This window comes from Sus scrofa, chromosome X, assembly GCF_000003025.6.
Source record: "Sus scrofa isolate TJ Tabasco breed Duroc chromosome X, Sscrofa11.1, whole genome shotgun sequence".
In the NCBI taxonomy this organism is placed as follows: domain Eukaryota; kingdom Metazoa; phylum Chordata; class Mammalia; order Artiodactyla; family Suidae; genus Sus; species Sus scrofa.
Window position 1 is genome coordinate 42123410 of NC_010461.5, and position 19077 is coordinate 42142486.

General features: G+C 47.5%; 1 protein-coding gene across 2 annotated transcripts in view; it reads right to left on the reverse strand.

The window, feature by feature from the left end:
• Positions 1–18845, reverse strand: part of SYN1 (synapsin I) — a 52010-nt gene extending 33165 nt beyond the window's left edge. The window contains exons 1-5 of one of the 2 annotated variants that reach the window (XM_005657788.1): positions 18298–18845; positions 5460–5517; positions 5265–5356; positions 2937–3093; positions 2676–2765 (exon numbers count right to left, since the gene is read on the reverse strand). In XM_005657788.1, the coding sequence (XP_005657845.1) occupies positions 2676–2765; positions 2937–3093; positions 5265–5356; positions 5460–5517; positions 18298–18674 (774 nt within the window). In that variant the 5' untranslated portion in view covers positions 18675–18845. 2 annotated transcript variants of the gene reach the window in all.

The window sequence follows — 19077 nt, forward strand, 5'->3', positions numbered from 1 at the left end:
CATGATCATATCAATAACACAGAAAAAGCATTTGACAAAGTCCAACATCTTTTTATGATAAAAACACTCAATGAATTAAAAATGGAAGGGAACTTCATCAACACTTAGCAGTCAATATATGCCAGATGCACTGTTCTAACCACTTTATATTCATTAAATAGTTTAATTCTCACACTAACTCTATGAGGCAGAAACTATTATTACCCACATTTTACAGATGGGAAAAGTGAGGCAAAGAGCATTTAACTAAGGTTTCTTATGCTTGGAAGCTAAGCAGTAGTGAAGCTAGAATTAGAACACAGAAATTCTGACTGCAGAGTCCATGTTCTTAACCATAGTCAACTACACTGTCTCTCAATGAATATGAAATAATAATAATAATGATGAATAAACTTGTTTTCCTAAGAACTAATACCTAATCTTCATCTATAAGTAAACTTTAATTCATGACACTGTTGACTTACATCAGTGACCATAATTTGCAATACTAGTAAGCATTTTTAACATTAATAGGAAAGTTTAAGTTGGTAAAGCTGGGTCAATTTGCTATTTAATTGTACTTTAATTCATAAAACTGGAGATTATTATTTATAGGAGTAAGCATAATTTATTAACATTGTAAAAAACTTGTAAAATTAGTTATAAAATTTTATGGCAGTGATTCAATTTCTATTTGTGACTAAAATTTAATTCATAACTGTGGTATTCTATTTGTGACTAAAATTTGATTCATAACCATTATTAACCTATGTCAATAATCATAACTTTGGAGTTTCCTCGCGGCTCAGTGGGTTAAGGATCTGACATCGTCATCACTGTGGCTTTGGTTACAGCCATGGCTCAGGTTTGATCCCTGACCCAGGGAGCTTCTGCATGCTCTAAGTGCAGCAAAAAAAAAAAAAAATCATAACTTTGATATTAATAATTATTTATAATATCAATTGGAATGTTAACCATATTACTAATGGTTTCTATTAGTAACTGTAAGATAGCTCAAAACATAGGTACCCATAATTTATATTAGTAATCTTTTCTTTTTGTCTTTTTTTTGCTATTTCTTGGGCCGCTCCAGCGGCACATGGAGGTTCCCAGGCTAGGGGTCCAATCGGAGCTGTAGCCACCGGACTACACCACAGCCACAGCAACGTGGGATCCGAGCCGCGTCTGCAACCTACACCACAGCTCACGGCAACACCAGATCGTCAACCCACTGAGCAAGGGCAGGGACTGAACCCGCAACCTCATGGTTCCTAGTCGGATTCGTTAACCACTGCACCACGACGGGAACTCCTATATTAGTAATCTTAATTTATAACATTGGCAATAATTTGTAACAGTTTTTTACAATGTTTATATCAATAGTTTAATTTCTTTTAGTAATTATAACTTAATTCACAACAGAGGTACTAATCACTTACACTGATAATCTTTTTTTTTAGGGCCGTACCCATGGCACATGGAAGTTCCCAGGCTAGGGGTCTAATCAGAGCTATAGTTGCCGGCCTACACCACAGCCACAGCCACTCAGGATCTGAGCCATGTCTTCGACCTAAACCACAGCTCAGGGCTACACTGGTACACTGGATCCTTAACCCACTGAGTGAGGCCAGGGATTGAACTCGCGTCTTCATGGATACTAGTCGGATTCATTTCCGCTGTACCACAACGGGAACTCCCTGATAATCTTAATGTGTAACACTGGTAATAGATTGTAATCTTAGTTATACCATTTGATGATATTAGTAATGATAATATAATTTCTATTATTAAGTATAATGTAATTCAAAAAGAAACTTATTTGTATTAAAGCATAATTTATAATATTGATAATAATTTGTAATAATAGCAATAATCTTCAATGACACTAGTAATGATTATTTAACTTCTATTAGGAACTATAATTTAATTCATAACATTGGTACCCATGATTTACATCAATAATAATAATTTGTAGTACTGGTTTTAATTTATAATTTATATCGGGTGGTAATAGTAGCCCAATTGTCTATTTGTATACAATTTAATTTGAAACTTTACTGTTGATAATTTTTATTGGCAATCCTAATTTTTTTGGGGGGCCACCACAGCTGCAGCAATGCAGGATCCTTAACCCACTGTGCCACAGCAGGAACTCCATGGCAGGCCTAATTTGAAACACTGTTAACATTTCTATCAGGAGGGAAGTTTGATAATGTTAACAACGAGGACTTGATTCATTTATTATTTGCTTCTTAAGGCTGTACCTGCGGCATAGAGAAGTTCCCAGGCTAGGGGTCTAATTGGAGCTGCAGCTGCCGGCCTACGCCACAGCCACAGCAATGCCAGGTCCGACCTGTGTCTGCAGCCTATGCCACAGCTCCTGACAACACCGCATCCTCTACCCACTGAGTGGATATGAGTCAGGTTCATAACCTGCTGAGCCACAATGGAAACGCCTAGAAGTCAGTTTTTTAATACTGGCGAGAATAGATACTATAATAGGATCAATGATTTAAATCACATTTGTAACTACATAAGTAAATTCAGAGTATTAATAAAGCCTATCACGAAGCGAGGTCACCCTCCCCATGCATGTGCTCTGATAACAGCACACACTGGTAACCCATCCACTGGCAATACTATTGCAGTCGGCATGGCATTTCCCCTCCTGCCCCCTCCACTTCCCCAAGACTCACCATCTCTTTGTGATTTGGGTAGAAGGTCTGATCGATTAGTGGGAATTCCTCTGTCCCCAGTTTCTTGTGCAGCCGAACCATCTGGGCAAACTATGAGAGCCAGGAGAGACAGGTCAGTAAATCCTTCGCCTGGAAGGAGTCTCCAAGCTGGGACTCCAGGCTTCCAAACTTCCTCTGTTCCCCCAAATCCCAGTGATGTCAAGCTCCCACTGGCATTCGTGAGCTGCCTCCTCTGCCAGTAGCACCCTTCCTGTCACTTACCACCCAGGGCTTGTCACAGAAGTTGTAGACAGAATGCAAAGAGTTAACGCTGGGGATTCCGGCATACTGCAGCCCGATGACCAAACTGCGGTAATCTCCATTCCGCGCCATGCTGAAGGCATGCTGGCGGATCAGCACGAAGTCTGGCTTCAGAGACCTGGGGTGGCAAGGGTAGAAGGGCTCAGGGTCCCCCCTTAGAGCTCCTCACCACCTTTACCATAAAGATCAAGTCTCCAAATCTCCGCAGCTCCTAGAATCTGCACAGTGGTTTCTCACCTCAGCCACATGCACAAGCCCTTCCCTCCACCACATCCACCCGTTCTATCCCTTCTTCATCCGTTGACCCCCTCAAGCCTGTCCTGCCTGCTCTTCTCCTCGCCAGGGTCAGCTTGCAGCTTGCCCACGCAGCTCTGATAGCTCCCTGGTCACGCTTTCTCAGACTACTTCTGTCCACAAAGGATGCTGCCCAGAATAAATTCCAGTCTCGGGACCTCTATGGAGAGGGCTATTTCCTCTACCTAAAGATCCCCCCCTCAACCACGATATCTGCATGCATCACTCCTCCACCTCCTTCAGGTCTTTCCTCAAATGCCTCTCACACAACTGGTCCACCCTAAGCAGCCTGCAGACCCTTCACCATCCAACCATCCCTACATCCCTTTGGCACTTTTTTTTTCCTTGGCACTTTTACATGTTCTTTATGTGTTTACTGTGTCTATCTCAAGTAGACTGTAAGCTTCATGAGAGCAGAGGGATGTTTTGGCGGGGGGTGGTCTGTTTTGTTCGCTGCCAGGTCCTCAGCATGTAGAAAACTCCTGGCACACAATAGGTGCTCGATAAATACTAGTTGAACATATTGAATATATCCTGGTATGCAGTAGATGCTTAAGAACTGTTTGTTGAATTAATAACTGAAAAGTTGGCTTGTGGTCTACTGGGATCCTTGGCTCTTCTGCAGAAAAGAGGCTATCTCCTTACATTCTATGCCTAAGTTCTTTTTTTTTTTTAAATAAAAATTGTGGAGTTCCCTGATTGCACAGTGGGTCAAGGATCCAGCAGTGTCTCTGCTGTGGCTCAGGTAGCTACTGTGGCGTGGGTTCAATCCCTGGCCCAGGACCTCACACAGGCCATGAGTGTGGCCAAAAATGGAATATAATTGACATAATATTATGTAAGTTTTAAGGTGTATAACATGTTGATTTCATACATCATAATATTATTATATGATTGCCATTGTAGCATTAGTTAGCACCTCTATCATGGCACATGATTATCAATTCTTTTTTCATGGTAGAAATAATTAAGATCCAGTCTTTCAGCAGGTTTGCTGATTATGATACAATATTGTTGTCTATATTCACCATACTGCAGATTAGATCTTCAAGACTTATTTATCTACCAGTTGGAAGTTTGTACCTTTTTTTTTTTTGTCTTTTTAGGGCCGCATTTGCAGCATATGGAGGTTCCCAGGCTAGGGGTCGATTCAGAGCTGTAGCCGCTAGCCGACACCACAGCCACAGCAACGCAGGATCCTTGACCCACTGAGCAAGGCCAGGGATTGAACCCACAGCCTCATGGATACTGGTTAGGTTTGTTAACCACTGAGCCACGACTAGAACTCCCAAGTTTGTCCTCTTAAACAACATCCTCCTACTCTTCCGCCCCCCACCTCCCCCAGCCTCTGGCTATCAAATTTCTACTCTCTGTTTCTATTAGTGTGGCTCTTTTAGATTTCACATATCAGTGATATCATATAATATTTCTCTGTATGATTTATCTCACTTAGCATAATATCCTCAAGATCTATCCATGTTGTCACAAAAGGCAGGATTTCCTTCTTTGTCATGGCTGAAAAACATTGTGTGTGTGTGTGTGTGTGTGTGTGTGTGAGTAAGTTTTTTTTTTTTTTTTTTGCTTTTTAGGGCCACACTTGCAGCATACGGATGTTCCCAGGCTAGGGGTCAAATTGGAGCTGTAGCTGCCAGCCTATGCCACAGCCACAGCAACATGAGGTCCAAGCCACGTCTGTAGCCTACACCACAGCTCAGGGAAGGGCCAGATCCTTAAACCACTGAGCGGGGCCAGGGATCAAAGCTGCATCCTCATGGATACTAGTCAGCTTTGTTTCTGCTGAGCCACAGTGGGAACTCCCTGTGTGTGACTTCTTCATCCATTGATAGATACTTAGGTTGTTTCCATATCTTGGCTATTTTTATGTGCCTAAGTTTTTGTTCCCAAAGGATAGGACGGTAGGTGTGGATCCTTCCTCAGCACTAAGGGAGCATTTATGGCTCTCCCATAACACCAAGGAAACCTTGTTATACTCACCGCATGACCTTCACCCCATTCCGAAGAACTTCCATGTCCACGGAGAATCCACCATTGGCATGAGCCACGAGGTTGAGATCAGAGAATTCAGCCTGCGAAGGAAAAAAAATCAGGGATTCACTCACATGGCACAAAAATGACCACTCAGTTTGCAGTCTGGACAGCGGACTCCCAGGTCCACCCACCCCAACTAACCTGTTCTACTTTAATGTCAATTTCTCCATGGATCTTTTTCCCTTTGAAGTATTTCGCCCTAGAGAAGAAAAGCAGAGCACATCTGTCAATGCTCAAATCTCAGGAAGACCAAAGCCAGGCCAGTCCTTTGCTCCCTTGGCCCCTTCGGTGCCACTAGAAAAACCAGAAAGTGATTTATACTTGTTGCAATACCTTGAAAATCCCAACAGTTCTTTGTGAACAACGATGCCTTTTGTCATTCTTGTGGAGGTGTGTACCTGTCATTGCAAACTATAAAATAAGCCCTCAAAACACAGGGAGCAGGCATTTCTTAAAGTATGGTCTGCCTCTTGCGTTGCTGTTGTAAATGTTTCGGAAAAGCTTTGTGAAATGAGTGCTTTGTAAACTGCAACATCCTTCAAAACTGCATGGAGGGGAGTTCCCATTGTGGCTCAGTGGTTAATGAATCCAACCAGGAACCATGAGGTTTTGGGTTCGATCCCTGGCCTTGTTCAGTGGGTTAAGGATCCGTGTGCTGTGAGCTGTGGTGTAGGCTGCAGACACGGCTTGGATCCCGCGTTGCTGTGGCTGTGGTGTAGGCCGGCAGTTGCAGCTCCGATTTGACCCCTAGCCTGGGAATCTCCACATGCCGCAGGTGCGGCCCTAAAAAACAATGACCAAAAAAAAAAAAAAATACATGGAGGTTTGTAAACAGCAAAGAGCCTTAGGGGATACACATCTATGGGGTGTGTCTAGGTATGTCTCAGCGCCCATGACTGTTTCTGTGCCCTGAAGCATCTCTCAGCTCTCTAGCCCTATCCCAAGGAGGACATGGTGGATTCTGAGAAGGACACAACACCCATGAGTGGGCAGCTCCATTAGAAAAGGAGGAGGATTTTTCAATTGGGTTTATTGTTGTTGTTGATGATGGAAGATAGTATGAGAAGAAGAATGCATATATATGTATATATGCATGACTGGGTTACTATGCTGTACAGCAGAAATTGACACACCCCTGTAAATCGATGATACTTTAATAAAAAAAGAAAAATAATAAAAAGGAAAAGGAGAGGAAGGGTGTTTCCTTCGTGGCTCAGTGGTTAGTGAACCCGACTGGCATCCATGAGGATGTGGGTTCTATTCCTGGCCTTGCTCTGTGGGTTAAGGATCTGGCATTGATGTGGCTGTGGCGTAGGCCAGTGGCTGTAGCTCCAATTGGACCCCTAGCCTGGGAACCTCCATATGTGGCAGATGTGGCCCTAAGAAGAAAAAGAAAGAAAGAAAGAAAGAAAAAGAAAAAAGAAAAGAAAAAAAAAGGAGGAGCAGATTGAGGGTGCCGGATGGCTGGGATTCTATAAAAGCCGGGGCCAGCAATGATGGGGGTGCGGAGGAATGCAGCTGAGGAAGGGGGGCAGATACAGGAGGGAAGAGGGGTAGAGACAGCAAGAGAGACATCATGGAACTGCTGTGTCACTGTCCCTGGGCCCATCCACAGCTAGGCTCCTCCCCCAGGCCCAGGATTCCTACTGGACAGGCTTCTCCATAGACAGCAGCTCATCCCCAATCAGGCTCTCAAAGAAGGGGGCTAGGCGGAGGGAGCCATTCCACAACATCGGGGTCTCTGATATACACACTGTACAACCGGGCCCTGGTGATTTCACTGACATGCCCTAAAGACCCCAAGCACAGCCCTTTTCTCCTCTCTCTCCCTCTCCCTACCGCCACTCCATCACTGACAGGGTTGCTTCACAGGCATTGGAAGAGAATCTCTTAGATCTGCGCATTTTTCATTTAGAAAAGGATGATGAGTGTAGACTGTATCACTATATTTTTTCCAACTTTTGGGACCATAATTGTAGTGGTTACTATGATGCTCTGCTCAGCTCTCCTCTTTAGGGCCAGTGCACCCTGCATAGCAGTGTTGGCAGGTCACAGCTGTGTCCCATTGAGAACTGTCTTCTGTCCCAGGGCACTTCCTCGGCCGAGTTTAGACCTACCTCGGGCAGCCCCTGGCTTATATCTGGTCTAGGAGTGAGTACAAAAGGCCAGTTGCTTGGCCTCTAGAGAGGCTGCCTCTGAAGGGCCATCCTAGCCTCAGAGCTCCCCCTAGGATCCTTGGATGCAACTGCCCTGTGAACCAATGTCTCCCTTGGCTCAACTCTGCCCTCCTTACAGGCCTTGATCCCCGAGGCACTTCCCAATTAGCCTGTGCATGCACATCTCGGCCTCAGAATCTGTTTTCAGAGAAGCAACCGAAAACGGAGGGCCGGAGAAGTCAAACCACAGAGAGGACTCTACTGCCTTTCTGGAGCTGGGCCACCCAGCAGCCAGCAGGCAATAAGGAGCCATCATCTGTGGGGGGTGGAGCACAGATAGCCCCCGACATGCTGGAGCAACAAAAAGCGCAGGTCAGGGCTGTGGTGCAAGAAGGATGCCACTTGAACTATAGGATCTAACCAATCCTATGATACTGGAGATGGCTGCAGTGGGAAAAGATGCAGTGTGGAGTTGAGTCTCCTGGGTGGGAGGATTACAAGGCAGGCCCACAGGGTTTTGAAGCAGCAGTGACTTTTACTGATAGTGGACTTGTGATCTGATACGGGTGGAAGGGAATGCACCAGCTGGTGAAATACCCCAGGTACTGGAGGGTCCAAGGGAAGTGGTAACCCGTCTTGGGGGACTATTCGCTAAATGCCACTGATGAGCTGAAGAAAGATATGACATGCTCAGGGTGAACAATTGCCAGTCGAAGTAAAATGTAAAAGGCAGAGGATGTCCTTGGCTTCACTTAAGGAAATCCCAATCTCCTGCGACCAGAGGGGAGACAGAGGAGAAGATCAGGCTTAGGACTTAATTGTAAGTGTGGTGGAACTTCAGGGAAGGTTGACTCCTCAGGCCCAGTACATCTATGCCATGCTCAGAGCCCTAATAGGACAGGGGTGGGGGCCCTGAGACTTGGGATGGGGATATTTGGGAAGAGGCATGTGCCACGTTGAATTTGGATGCCCCTGAACCCGCTGGGCCTGTAGGAGTAGCCCACTTGTTAGAATACAGAACTTCCCTCTGCTTTAAGAGAATACAGAGGCCATGAATGACGCATGAACCTTATAAAACAACTCTGACGCCTTTCTGGAGTTCCCACTGTGGCACAATGGGATCGGTGGCATCCCTGCAGTGCCCGGATGCAGGTTTGATCCACGGCCCGGCACCGTGGATTAAGGATCTGGCATTGCCGCAGCTGCAGCATAGGTCACAACTGCAGCTCAGATCTGATCCCTGGCTCAGGACCTCCATATGCCACAGGGCAGCCAAAAAAAAAAAAAAAAAAAAAAAAAAAAAAGCGGAATGAAAAGCAACTCTTACCCCTTTCAGAATCAACCTCCCTTCCCCTCCTGGCAACCAGATCAATGATCAGGGTCAAATCAAAGCACGACCCGGCTGGAGAGGTTCTAAGCTAGCAAAGGAAGGAAAGGAATGAGACACAGCAGCTGAAGAATCTGGCTAATGGGTATCGGGAGGGAAACATGGAGTTGGAGCACTCTCCCAAGACACAGAACTTCAAACCACGGCAAGGACTCGAGGAAATGTTGCTGAGACATGGTTGGCTGACATGGGGAAGCTTGGGGAAAAAACAACAGCCCACACCAAGAAATGCCAGCTTTCCATGGCAGATTATGGAGGAAAGGCTCAAAGGGCCCTGTGAAGCAGCCGTGTTAGAGTAGATGTACTACTTAGGTCCAGAAAACCCACCAGTTGATTATATTCTATGGGAGGGCTCAGAGGCTATGCCCACCTTCTCAGATCAATGAGGAATAGGCTGGGGAGAGTGGCAGCAGCCATGCTGAGAAGCATGGTAGGTTAAGGTCATAAATGAAGTCCTGGCCTATGTCCTGCCCATGGTGGGTCCACCCAGTGGTCACCTCCCTAGCTCACAAATACATAATTGGAAGGGATATATATCTGCGGTTTGCAGAACCCCTACATGAGTTCTTTGGCCTGTGGGGAGAAGAGCTATTACAGTGAGGAAATCCAGATGGATACCTTGGAAACTACACTCCCCCTACCCTGATCAAAACTGTAAGTCAGGTGTTCCCTGCGGGCCTAGCGGTTGGAGGTCCGGCATTTGTCACTGCTGTGGCTCAGGACACTGCTGTGGTGCAGGTTTGATCCCTGGCCCGGAAAGTTCCACAGGATGCGGGTGCAGCCTAAACAAACAAACAAACCCTGTAAGTCAAAGACAGCAGTGAATTGGAGTTCCTGTTGTGGCTCAGCAGTAACGAATCCAACTGGCCTCCATGAGGATGTGGGTTCGATCCCTGGCCTCGCTCAGTGGGTCAGTGGGTTAAGTATCCGGCATTGCCATGAGCTGTGGTGTGGGTCACAGATGCGGCTTGGATCCTGTGTTGCTGTAGCTCTGGCATAGGTTGGCAGCTGCAGCTCTGATTTGACCCCTAGCCTGGGAAATTCCATATGCCGCGTGTGTGCTCCTAAAAAGCAAAAGAAAAAAAAAAAAGAGACAACAGTGTATCTATGCTAGGGGTGATGGTGGAATTTAGAACCTCTCTGAAAGATCTAAAAGAGGCAGGGGTGTTAGTCTGTTCATATCTCCACTGAATTAACCAATATGGGCCCTGAGGAAGCTAGATGGATCCTGGAGAATATAGATTATCGCACATTCAACCAAGGAACAGCTCTGATTTGAAGCTGCTATACTGGACATACTGTCATTGCTGGAGCAAATTAAAAGAGCTCAAGTGTGGCTGATTTAGTGAATGCATTCTCTTCTATCCTGATCAGAAGAGAGGATCAGAGACATTTAATACTCACATGAGACTGACCACAACATACACTGACTGTCCTGCCAGAGGGCTATGTTATCTTTCTCACCCTCATGTTAGAACATAGTCCAAGGGGACATGGACCATCTGGACATCCAAGAGACTATGACACTGGACTACTGTATCAATTACATTTTTTTTTTTTTTTTTTTGCTTTTTAGGGCCACACTTGCGGCAATACGGAGGTTCTCAGGCTAGGGGTCAAATCAGAACTACAGCCAGCCTATACCACAGCCACAGCGACACAGGATCTGAGCCGCATCTGCAACCGACACCACAGCTCATGGCAACGTTGGATCCTTCACCCACCGAACGAGGCTAGGGACAGAACCCACAACCTCACAGTTCCTAGTTGGATTTGCTTCTGCTGCGCCACAACAGAACTTCCTTGATTACATCATGTTGATTGGGCAAGAGGAGCAGGAGATGGTCAGCGCATTGCCTTGATAAGATACATGCACTCCAGAGGATGAGAGATAAATTCTACTAAGACTCAGGGTCCTGCCACTTTAGGACAATTGTTAGGGATTCGGTGGTCCAAGGCATGCCGGGAGAGCCCCTCCAGATAATAGGGCAAAGGGTTGCATCTCACACCTCCCACCATGAAGATTAAAAGGAAACTTCTTCAGATTCTAGAGGAAGCAGATTTCACACCTGGGAAATACTGCTCTGATCCATATTTCAGGCGACACATAAGGCTGCTAGCCTGAGCAGGTCCAGGCTGTGGTGCAAGCGGTCCTGTCATTCATGGCATCTGATCCGGTAGATCCTATGATGCCGGAAGTGTCAGCAGTGGGGGAAGATGCGGTGTGGAGCTTATGCAAAGCCTGAGTGGGAGGCCCCTGGAGTTCTGGAGCAGGGCCAAGCCATCTGCAGCAGAGAATCACACGACTTTGGAGAGGCAAGTCCTGGTGCGGTACTGGGCCCTGAGAGAGACACAATGTTTGACCATGGGGCACCAAGGGACCATACAACCTGGGGCCCATTATGAGCTGGGCCCTGCCTGGCCCATCAAGCAGTCAAATCAGATGGGCCTATAGCCAGGATCGGCAAGTCCAGTCGAGCTGCCTGAGCAAGTGTCGTCCACACGGTCATGCCAGTGCCTGTCTCAGCTCACTGAGGGGCATCCTTACGACCAGGAGATGAAGGAAAAAAAGTATAAGCTTGTTTCATAAATGGGTTTGCTTAGTATGTGGGTGGAAGCCAAGAATGGACAGTGGCGATGCTAGACCCCTACTTGGAGTAGCCTTGAAAGACAGTGGCTAAGCCCCCGATGGGCAGAGCTTTGGGCTGTTGCACCTGGTCATCTATTTGGTGGGGAAAGCGAAGTGAGCCAAGATTGGAGTATCTGTTCACTGATGGGCAGTGGTAAATGGCTCGGCTGATTAGTCAGAGGACTTGAAGGAAAAATATTGGAAGATCAGAAAAAGGGGGTCTGGGACACAGAAATGAGAATGTGTCCCAGGGGAATGGAGATGAAATGGAGTGAGGAGTGAAGATCTTTGTATTGCGTGTTAACACCCACCAGAGAGCATCCACCCTGAAAGTGGCACTAGGCAACCAGGTACAGAGAATGACTCAGCCAGATGATGGCAGCCAGCTTCTAGAATCAGCCACCCGTGTGGGCAGACGGGCACATGTATGAAGTGACGAGAGTAACAGAGATAGAGGCTACCTGTGGGGCCGTTATTACTGAGTGTCCAACCTGCCAGGACCAGAGACCAATATTGAGTCCCTGACCCAGCACATCCCTCAGGAAGACCAACAAGCCACTTTGTTGCAAGTTGACTACACTGGGCTCCTTCCACTCTGGAAAGAGTAATGATGATGATGATGATGATGATGATGATTATGTCATATCTGTGGCATATGGAAGTTCCCTGCCCAGAGGTTCCAGGGATTGAAATCTGAGCTGCAGCTGCAACTACACCAAAGCAGATCCTTAACCTACCGGACCAGAGATCGAACCCATGCCTCTGTGGTGACCTTCGCTGGTGCAGTCAGATTCCTAACCCACAATGCCACAGCAGGAACTCCAAGTAATGATTAATTTTGACCAGGATATTCTTTTTTTTTTTTTGTCTTTTGTCTTTTTAGGACCACATCCATGGCATATGGAGGTTCCCGGGCTAGGGGCTGAATAGGAGCTGTAGCTTCCGAACTACACCATAGCCATAGCAACATGGGATCTGAAGCCACATCTGCGACCTACACCACAGCTCACAGCAATGCCAGATACTTGATCCACGGAGCGAGGCCGGGGATCAAACTGCATCCTCATGGATGCTAGTTGGGTTCGTTAACCACTGAGCCACGACGGGAACGCCTTGACCAGGATATGCTATATGTGGATATGCCTTTCCTGGCTATAGGACCTTGGCCAGCATCATTTTCCAATGGTGTACATCATATTCGATCTACCAGTATTTGGAATCCCATATAACACTGCGTTGAACTGAGGGACACACTTTACAGCCAAGGAGGTACAAAAGTAAGCCCGTGACCGTGGAATCAACTGATGACATTACATAACACACCACCCAGAAGCTGCTGGTCTGAGAGAGTGATGGAACAACTTGATGTCGCCACAGCTGAGACCCCAGCTTGGGGGTGATGCTGTGCAAGGATGGGGTACCGTCCTCCGAAACACAGTGTACAACCTAAGTCCACGGCCACTGTTTGTGCTGTGTTCCTAACACGTAGGCTACACCGGTCTGGGAGTTGCGAGGCGCAAGTAGGAGTGGCCTAGCTTACCATGGATCCCAGGGATCCACTTTGGGAATGTGTGCTTCCTGTTCCCTTAGGGCTCTGCAAGGTTAGAGGTCCTGGTTCTCCAAGGGGGCACTGCTACCAGGGCACGGGGCAAGAATCCCATGACATTCTAACCTTTGAGTGCTACCTGGACACTGCAGGTTTTACATGCCAATGGACATGAAGAGCAGTCACTATCTTGGCAGGGGCACGTGACCCTGATCATCAGGAGGAGATGGGGTGCTGCTATACTACAGGGGTGGGGAGGAATAGTTTGGCTCCCAGGTGATCTGCTTGGGCACTCCTTACTCAACCTTGATGGCAAATGGACAAGTCCAGCAGCCACAGCCTTAGGAGAGCCTGGGGACCAAGAGCTCAGGGATCCCCCAAGGCTGAGGGAATGGATCACTCACCAGGTAAGCCACTGAGACTGAGACAGGTGCTAGCTGAGGGAATCCAGGATGTTTCGTAGAGGAAGGAAACGACGTGTCATTTATTTATGCCACGTTTGTCAACTGTGGCAATGAAGGTTGCCGTTTGTCCGACTAACCGTGCCCTTTCAAGTTTCCCCCAGAAGATAGGACCAGTGGAATCCTGGAAATGCTGCTATTTCCAGATGGGGTGAACTTACTTCTAAAAAGCAGTTCAGAGAAGTGAGGAGTTCCCACTGTGGCGCAATAGGATAGCTGGTGTCTCTACAGTGCCAGGAAGTAGGTTTGACCCCCACCCCCGTCTGGCATGGTGGGTTAAAGGATCCATAGTTGCCACAGCTGTGGTGTAGGTGGCAACTATGACTCAGATCTGATCCCTGGCCCGGGAACTCCATATGCTGCAGGGTGGCCAAAAAAGAAAAAAAAAAAAAAAAAAAGGCAAGTGAATCCTGAAACTGCTCTCAAAAATAAATTCTATATTAAAGGAGGAAAAAATAAAAAGCAAGTGAATCTGAGCAGTCCAGGAGACAGACTGTGTGTTCCGCCCAGATCTTCACACCCCTCCTCCATGTGGCATCTGTCCCCCAGCTTCTGGGACTATCTTCTGCTGAAGGCTCACAGTGCTGTCCCTCACTGGAAACTACCCTCTTCAGCAGGGATTCGCCTTTTGCAAAATTATGCCTCCCCCTGAGGCTGATGACTGACAGATGCAGGAACACAAAAGCCTGGCCCCCCCCATCTCAGTTGGGACAATTCTGAAGGGTCAGCCCAGCCCCAGAGCTCCCCAGATGATTGGCTGAGGCATCTGTTGTGGCTGCATTGCAGCTCAACCTTTCCCTCTGCCAAATCCTGCTTCCTCCACTCCTCCTCTGCAACAGGTGTTATTCCCAAGAGCTCTTCTCGATAAATTTGCACACAAATCTCAGAGTCTCAAGGTCTGCTTCCACATAAATCTAAGAAAAGAAGCCACAATAAGGAACATATAACCCGCTATAGACATCTTTACATAATAACCCACCATATATATATATACATATATTTATAATATATTATATAAGACGCATATAATGTTATACAGAAAATATGGGATGTCTTATATAACATATTGCATATTACATATGTATTGGTAAGTCTAGAATATATATATATATATATGTATGAAAGTTTCAGTAAATCACATTTAGTATGTATAATAGAGTCTGATATGTTCTATTTTATTCCATTTCATGAAGAAAAACATATACCTATGTATGCATTATATACTATAAACCCACTATATAACAAATGTATAGAGAATGTACGTCATATAATATATGGTACACATTATTGATTACATTATTGGAGTAAGTTTTGCCAAATAATAATTCTACTTACCCATGCACAATATATGCTATTTTCTATTTCCATGTATCATTATTATCATTTATCATATTTCTATTTTCATTTCAAGAAGAAAGTGAAATGTTGGTTACAAGCCAATAGGTGACCCACAGCTTGACTAAATTATTACAATTTAGCTGGACTAAATTATCTGCAAAAAGAGAAGATGGGTTTCAACTCTGCGTTTGCAGCTTTAAACCACACAGGACACCCAAGACTCAGGAAGGAATGAGAGTCGTGAGGTTTGGTTTGAAAGGCGTCAGATTGTACTTAGGTGTACAATCCATTACAGAATTTGCACAACTCCTTTATTCCAGGCCGAAATCCCTAAAGCTTACGTGGTTCTGAATGTCTGCAAATGGCTGATGCAGAGGTCTCTGTTCCCCGCACTGAATCTGGTGCACACAGGCTCTCTCCCTTTGTCCACCCCACCCCACCTACAGTAGGCACTACATAAATATCTGCTAGATTGGAAGAAAAGACTGGAGCAGCTGCTGGGATGATGGAGGGCTTTGGGGATGTAGACTCGGAAGGGAAGAATTTAGCAGGTGCTTAATAAATGCTTGCCAGACAAATTACAAGAAAAAGTGGAAAACACTGGAGTTGTGGTTATGGAAAGGGGAAAGGTCTTGTCAGTATTCAGTAGGTAATTAATAAATGCTTGATGGAAGGAAGGCAAAGGCAGCAAAGGACCCGCCTAGAGGGTCGGAGTGGAGAAGGGATGTCTAAAGGGCGGTGGCTACCAATACACAGCAGGGGCCCTATTAAGGGTTGTTGTGTTCAACAGAGCAAACTGAGCCAGGAAGATGGCATCTGTGTGAGTGGGTGTTGGTGAAGGAATTATAACATGTGTTCATGCTTGATGGATGGAGGGAGAAGAGAGTGAAGGAGCCTACCATGGGGATGGGAATGTGGTTGTTGGAACAGAAGCGAGAAGGTGATGAATGCTTTTTGGATTCATTGGGGAGAAAGGGCAGTTGGGAAGACGGCTGCTACGTGGGGGAGGGAACCTGGCCAGAACACAGCAGGTATGCATTATGCGCTCTTAGGATTGTGTAGTGTGAATAGGCAGGATGGAAATCGTTGAAGGGAGAATTAGGGCTACAGGAGGGGGAGAAGAGGCTTTGGAATATGGAGTTCTTCATAGGAGACAACAAGTGCTCATTAAAAGATAGTTGGGGCTGAGTGGAGGAGAAAGTATGGAGAATCCAGCGGATGGCTGGGATTAGTAGGAAAGGGCACTGTGTACACCTGAAGCTAACTCAATATTGTAAGTCAACTATCCCCCCGAAATTTAAAATATAAAACATTTAAAAATTAAACACTTTTGTAAAAAATTTAAAAAAGGGAACGGAAGGGGGGTTCTTCCTAGCATATAGTGGTGCTTAATAAATGCCTCCCACACTCTTATACATGGAAAGTATGCGATCTGTAGAATGGATAAATGGCTTTGAGTAGAGAAAAAGCCTGTTGGGTAAGGGGTCCTGGAGGGAGGGGTGATTAACCAGCAAAGAGCTGGTGCTCAATAAATTTAATCTGAAGGAGACCCCTGGAGAGACAGTTCTTGAGACAGGGGCAGGAACTTCCAGGCTTGAAAAGAGGAAGATGAGAATGGCTTTCATACAGCAGGTGCTCAATGTGTGTTTATTGGCTTAAATAGAAGAATGGCCCTTTGGGGTCTGGATTTAAGATTTGGAGAGGGAATCCTAGTGATACTGGAGGGAGTGGGAAAGGGGTAACCCTTCTAAATTGGGTTCTAGATTTATCGAAGGAAAGGACCCTGGGGAGAGGTTTTATAATAGACACAGGTTCATCCTAGGAGTAAAGAAGGGGAACCTACTCCCTACACACAACAGGTACTGCATACATGCTCACTGGGAGAAAGGCACTTTGGGGAGGAGATGTGAGTATAGAGCACACAGAAGGCACTCCATAAATAAAACTCACAGGAGCCACCAGAGGAAAAGGCCTTTGGGGGAAGGTGATGAGAACTGAGCAACTGGAAGACAATGACTAAATGCTCACTGGACCCAGTAAAAGAAAAGGTCTTTTGGGGAAGGGAGGTTAGAGGTGGGCATATAATCACTGGATCCACTGGAGGAAAATTCTTTGGGGGAAAGGGATACGGTAACTTGACTTATGTAAGCCTGACACTCCATCCTTGTGAGGAAAGGCTGTTATGGAGAAGGCACAGAATCGGGCACACAGCAGGTGCACCACGAATGCTCCAGGAGTGATTTTTTTAAAAAAGGTCTTTGGAAAAAAGGTGGCAATGATGCACACAGCAAGTGCAGATACCTGATCACTGTATCATTTGGAAGCAAAGGCCTCTATGGAGAGAGTCTAACGTTGGGTCATGCAGAAGGTGCTCAATACATACAGACTGAAGCCACTGGAGGAAAAGGTACTGGGGAGAGGGTCTGGGGTAAGCAGCAGGCACTCAATAAATGCTTGCTGAATACCCTGGAGGAAAGAGCCTTTAGAGAAGGCTCACACCTTCAGACTAGGCAGTTGATAAATACTAGGTGGGTCCCCCAAAGGAAAGGTCTTTGAAGAAGTAGCTTGAGAATAGGGGATAGGCACTCAAATAAATGCTTTCTAGAACCACTGTAGGAAAAGGATTTGGAGCAGGGAGTCTGAAGATGAGTCACACACAGAAGGATCAAAAATGCTCATAGAACTGATTTGAGGAAAATATGTTTGAGAAGGGGGCTTGGGGATAGGGCATACACCAGGCACTTAAATTCCTCCTAGATACTTTGGAGAAATAGGCCCATGGAGAGGGGGACTGAACTGGGGTACACAGACGGCATTCAATAAAGGCTCACAGGATCCATTAAAAGCAACACTCTTGGAGAGAAGCTGGGGTGGGATACACAGCAGGCACTCAATCAATGTCCAGTGAACAGTTTTAAAGGTTTCTGAGGTGAGGGCTGAGGTGGGGCATATAGCACCCTCTGGATACTGGCTCACGAGATCAGAGAAGGCAAGGACTGAGGGGGACAAGACACATATCAAACTCTCAACTAATGTTCACAGAATACATGTAAGTCAAAGGCCTTGAGGAAGGGCTCCCCACTGAAGAACACAGCTGGTACTTGATAAATGCTCACAAGATCCACTAGAGGACAAGGCCTTTGGGGCACGGGTTGGGGGGTGCAAGGCACATCAGGCTCTTGAATGTCACAGGATATACTGAAGTCAAAGCTTTGGGGAAGGAGGCACACAGCAGGTGCCCGATAACTGCTCCGTGTACGGATCCAGAAGGCCTGCCTGGGGGTGGGGGGAGCAGACGCAGCAAGGGCAGGACACAGGAAGCGCTCCGCGCGATAATTTAAAGGAAAAGGGTTTGGGTGAGGGGGCCAGGCACAGGGCACACAGGCGGCGCTGGATAATTGCTCATTATGGAACTATCTGGGGACCCAGAACCGCGGGGAGACGTCTGCAGCAATGGCTTACCAGTCGGTGTGGGGCTCGTCGATTACCAGCAACACCCTGGCGGCGGCGCCCCCACGGCCTGCGCCCCCAGAGCCGCCGCCCACCTGCTCGCTGAAGGTGGCGGCCGCGGCCGCCGTGGTCTGCTTGACCGCATTGGACAGCGAGGAGAAGAAGCCACCGCCCCCCGAGGACCCAGGGCTAGGGGCAGCCGGAGAGGCTACGGGGGCGGATGAGGAGGCCCTCTCGGCAGTGGCGGTCCCAGGACCGGGCGTGGCTCCGGGGCTGGGGGCAGCAGGCGGCGGCGGGGGCGGCTGCGGGCGCTGCAGGTCTGTCATGTACCCATTTGGCAGATTGGCCATGAAGTTGCTGTCCGACAGGCGGCGCCGCAGGTAGTTCATGGCTGCGGCGCGGGGCAGGGGGTCCTAGGAGCAGTCTGGTCAGGAGCCGCGGGGGCGGACCGCGCGGGGCCCAGGAGCCCAGCTGCGCTCTGAGGAGCGACGCGACTCTTCCGCTGCCCGCTGCAGACTGAGGCAGCGCTCAGTCGCCGCCGCCGCAGCGCGGATGGTCGCGCCCGTGCCCCCCTATCTCGCGCCCCGTGTGGTGCAGTCCGGCTGGGCCGGCGGCAGCGCGGACGCGACCAAGGAGACCGGGAAGGGGAGTTTGAGGAGGAGCGGCGAGTGACGTCAGCGCGCCTTCAGTGCTGGGGAGGCGGTGGCGCGCGCCGGCAGGCGGGGGCGAAGGCGCTGTCCGCGGTGCTGAAGACGACAGTGCGCACGCGCCTCGCCGCATTCCCGCCTCCCC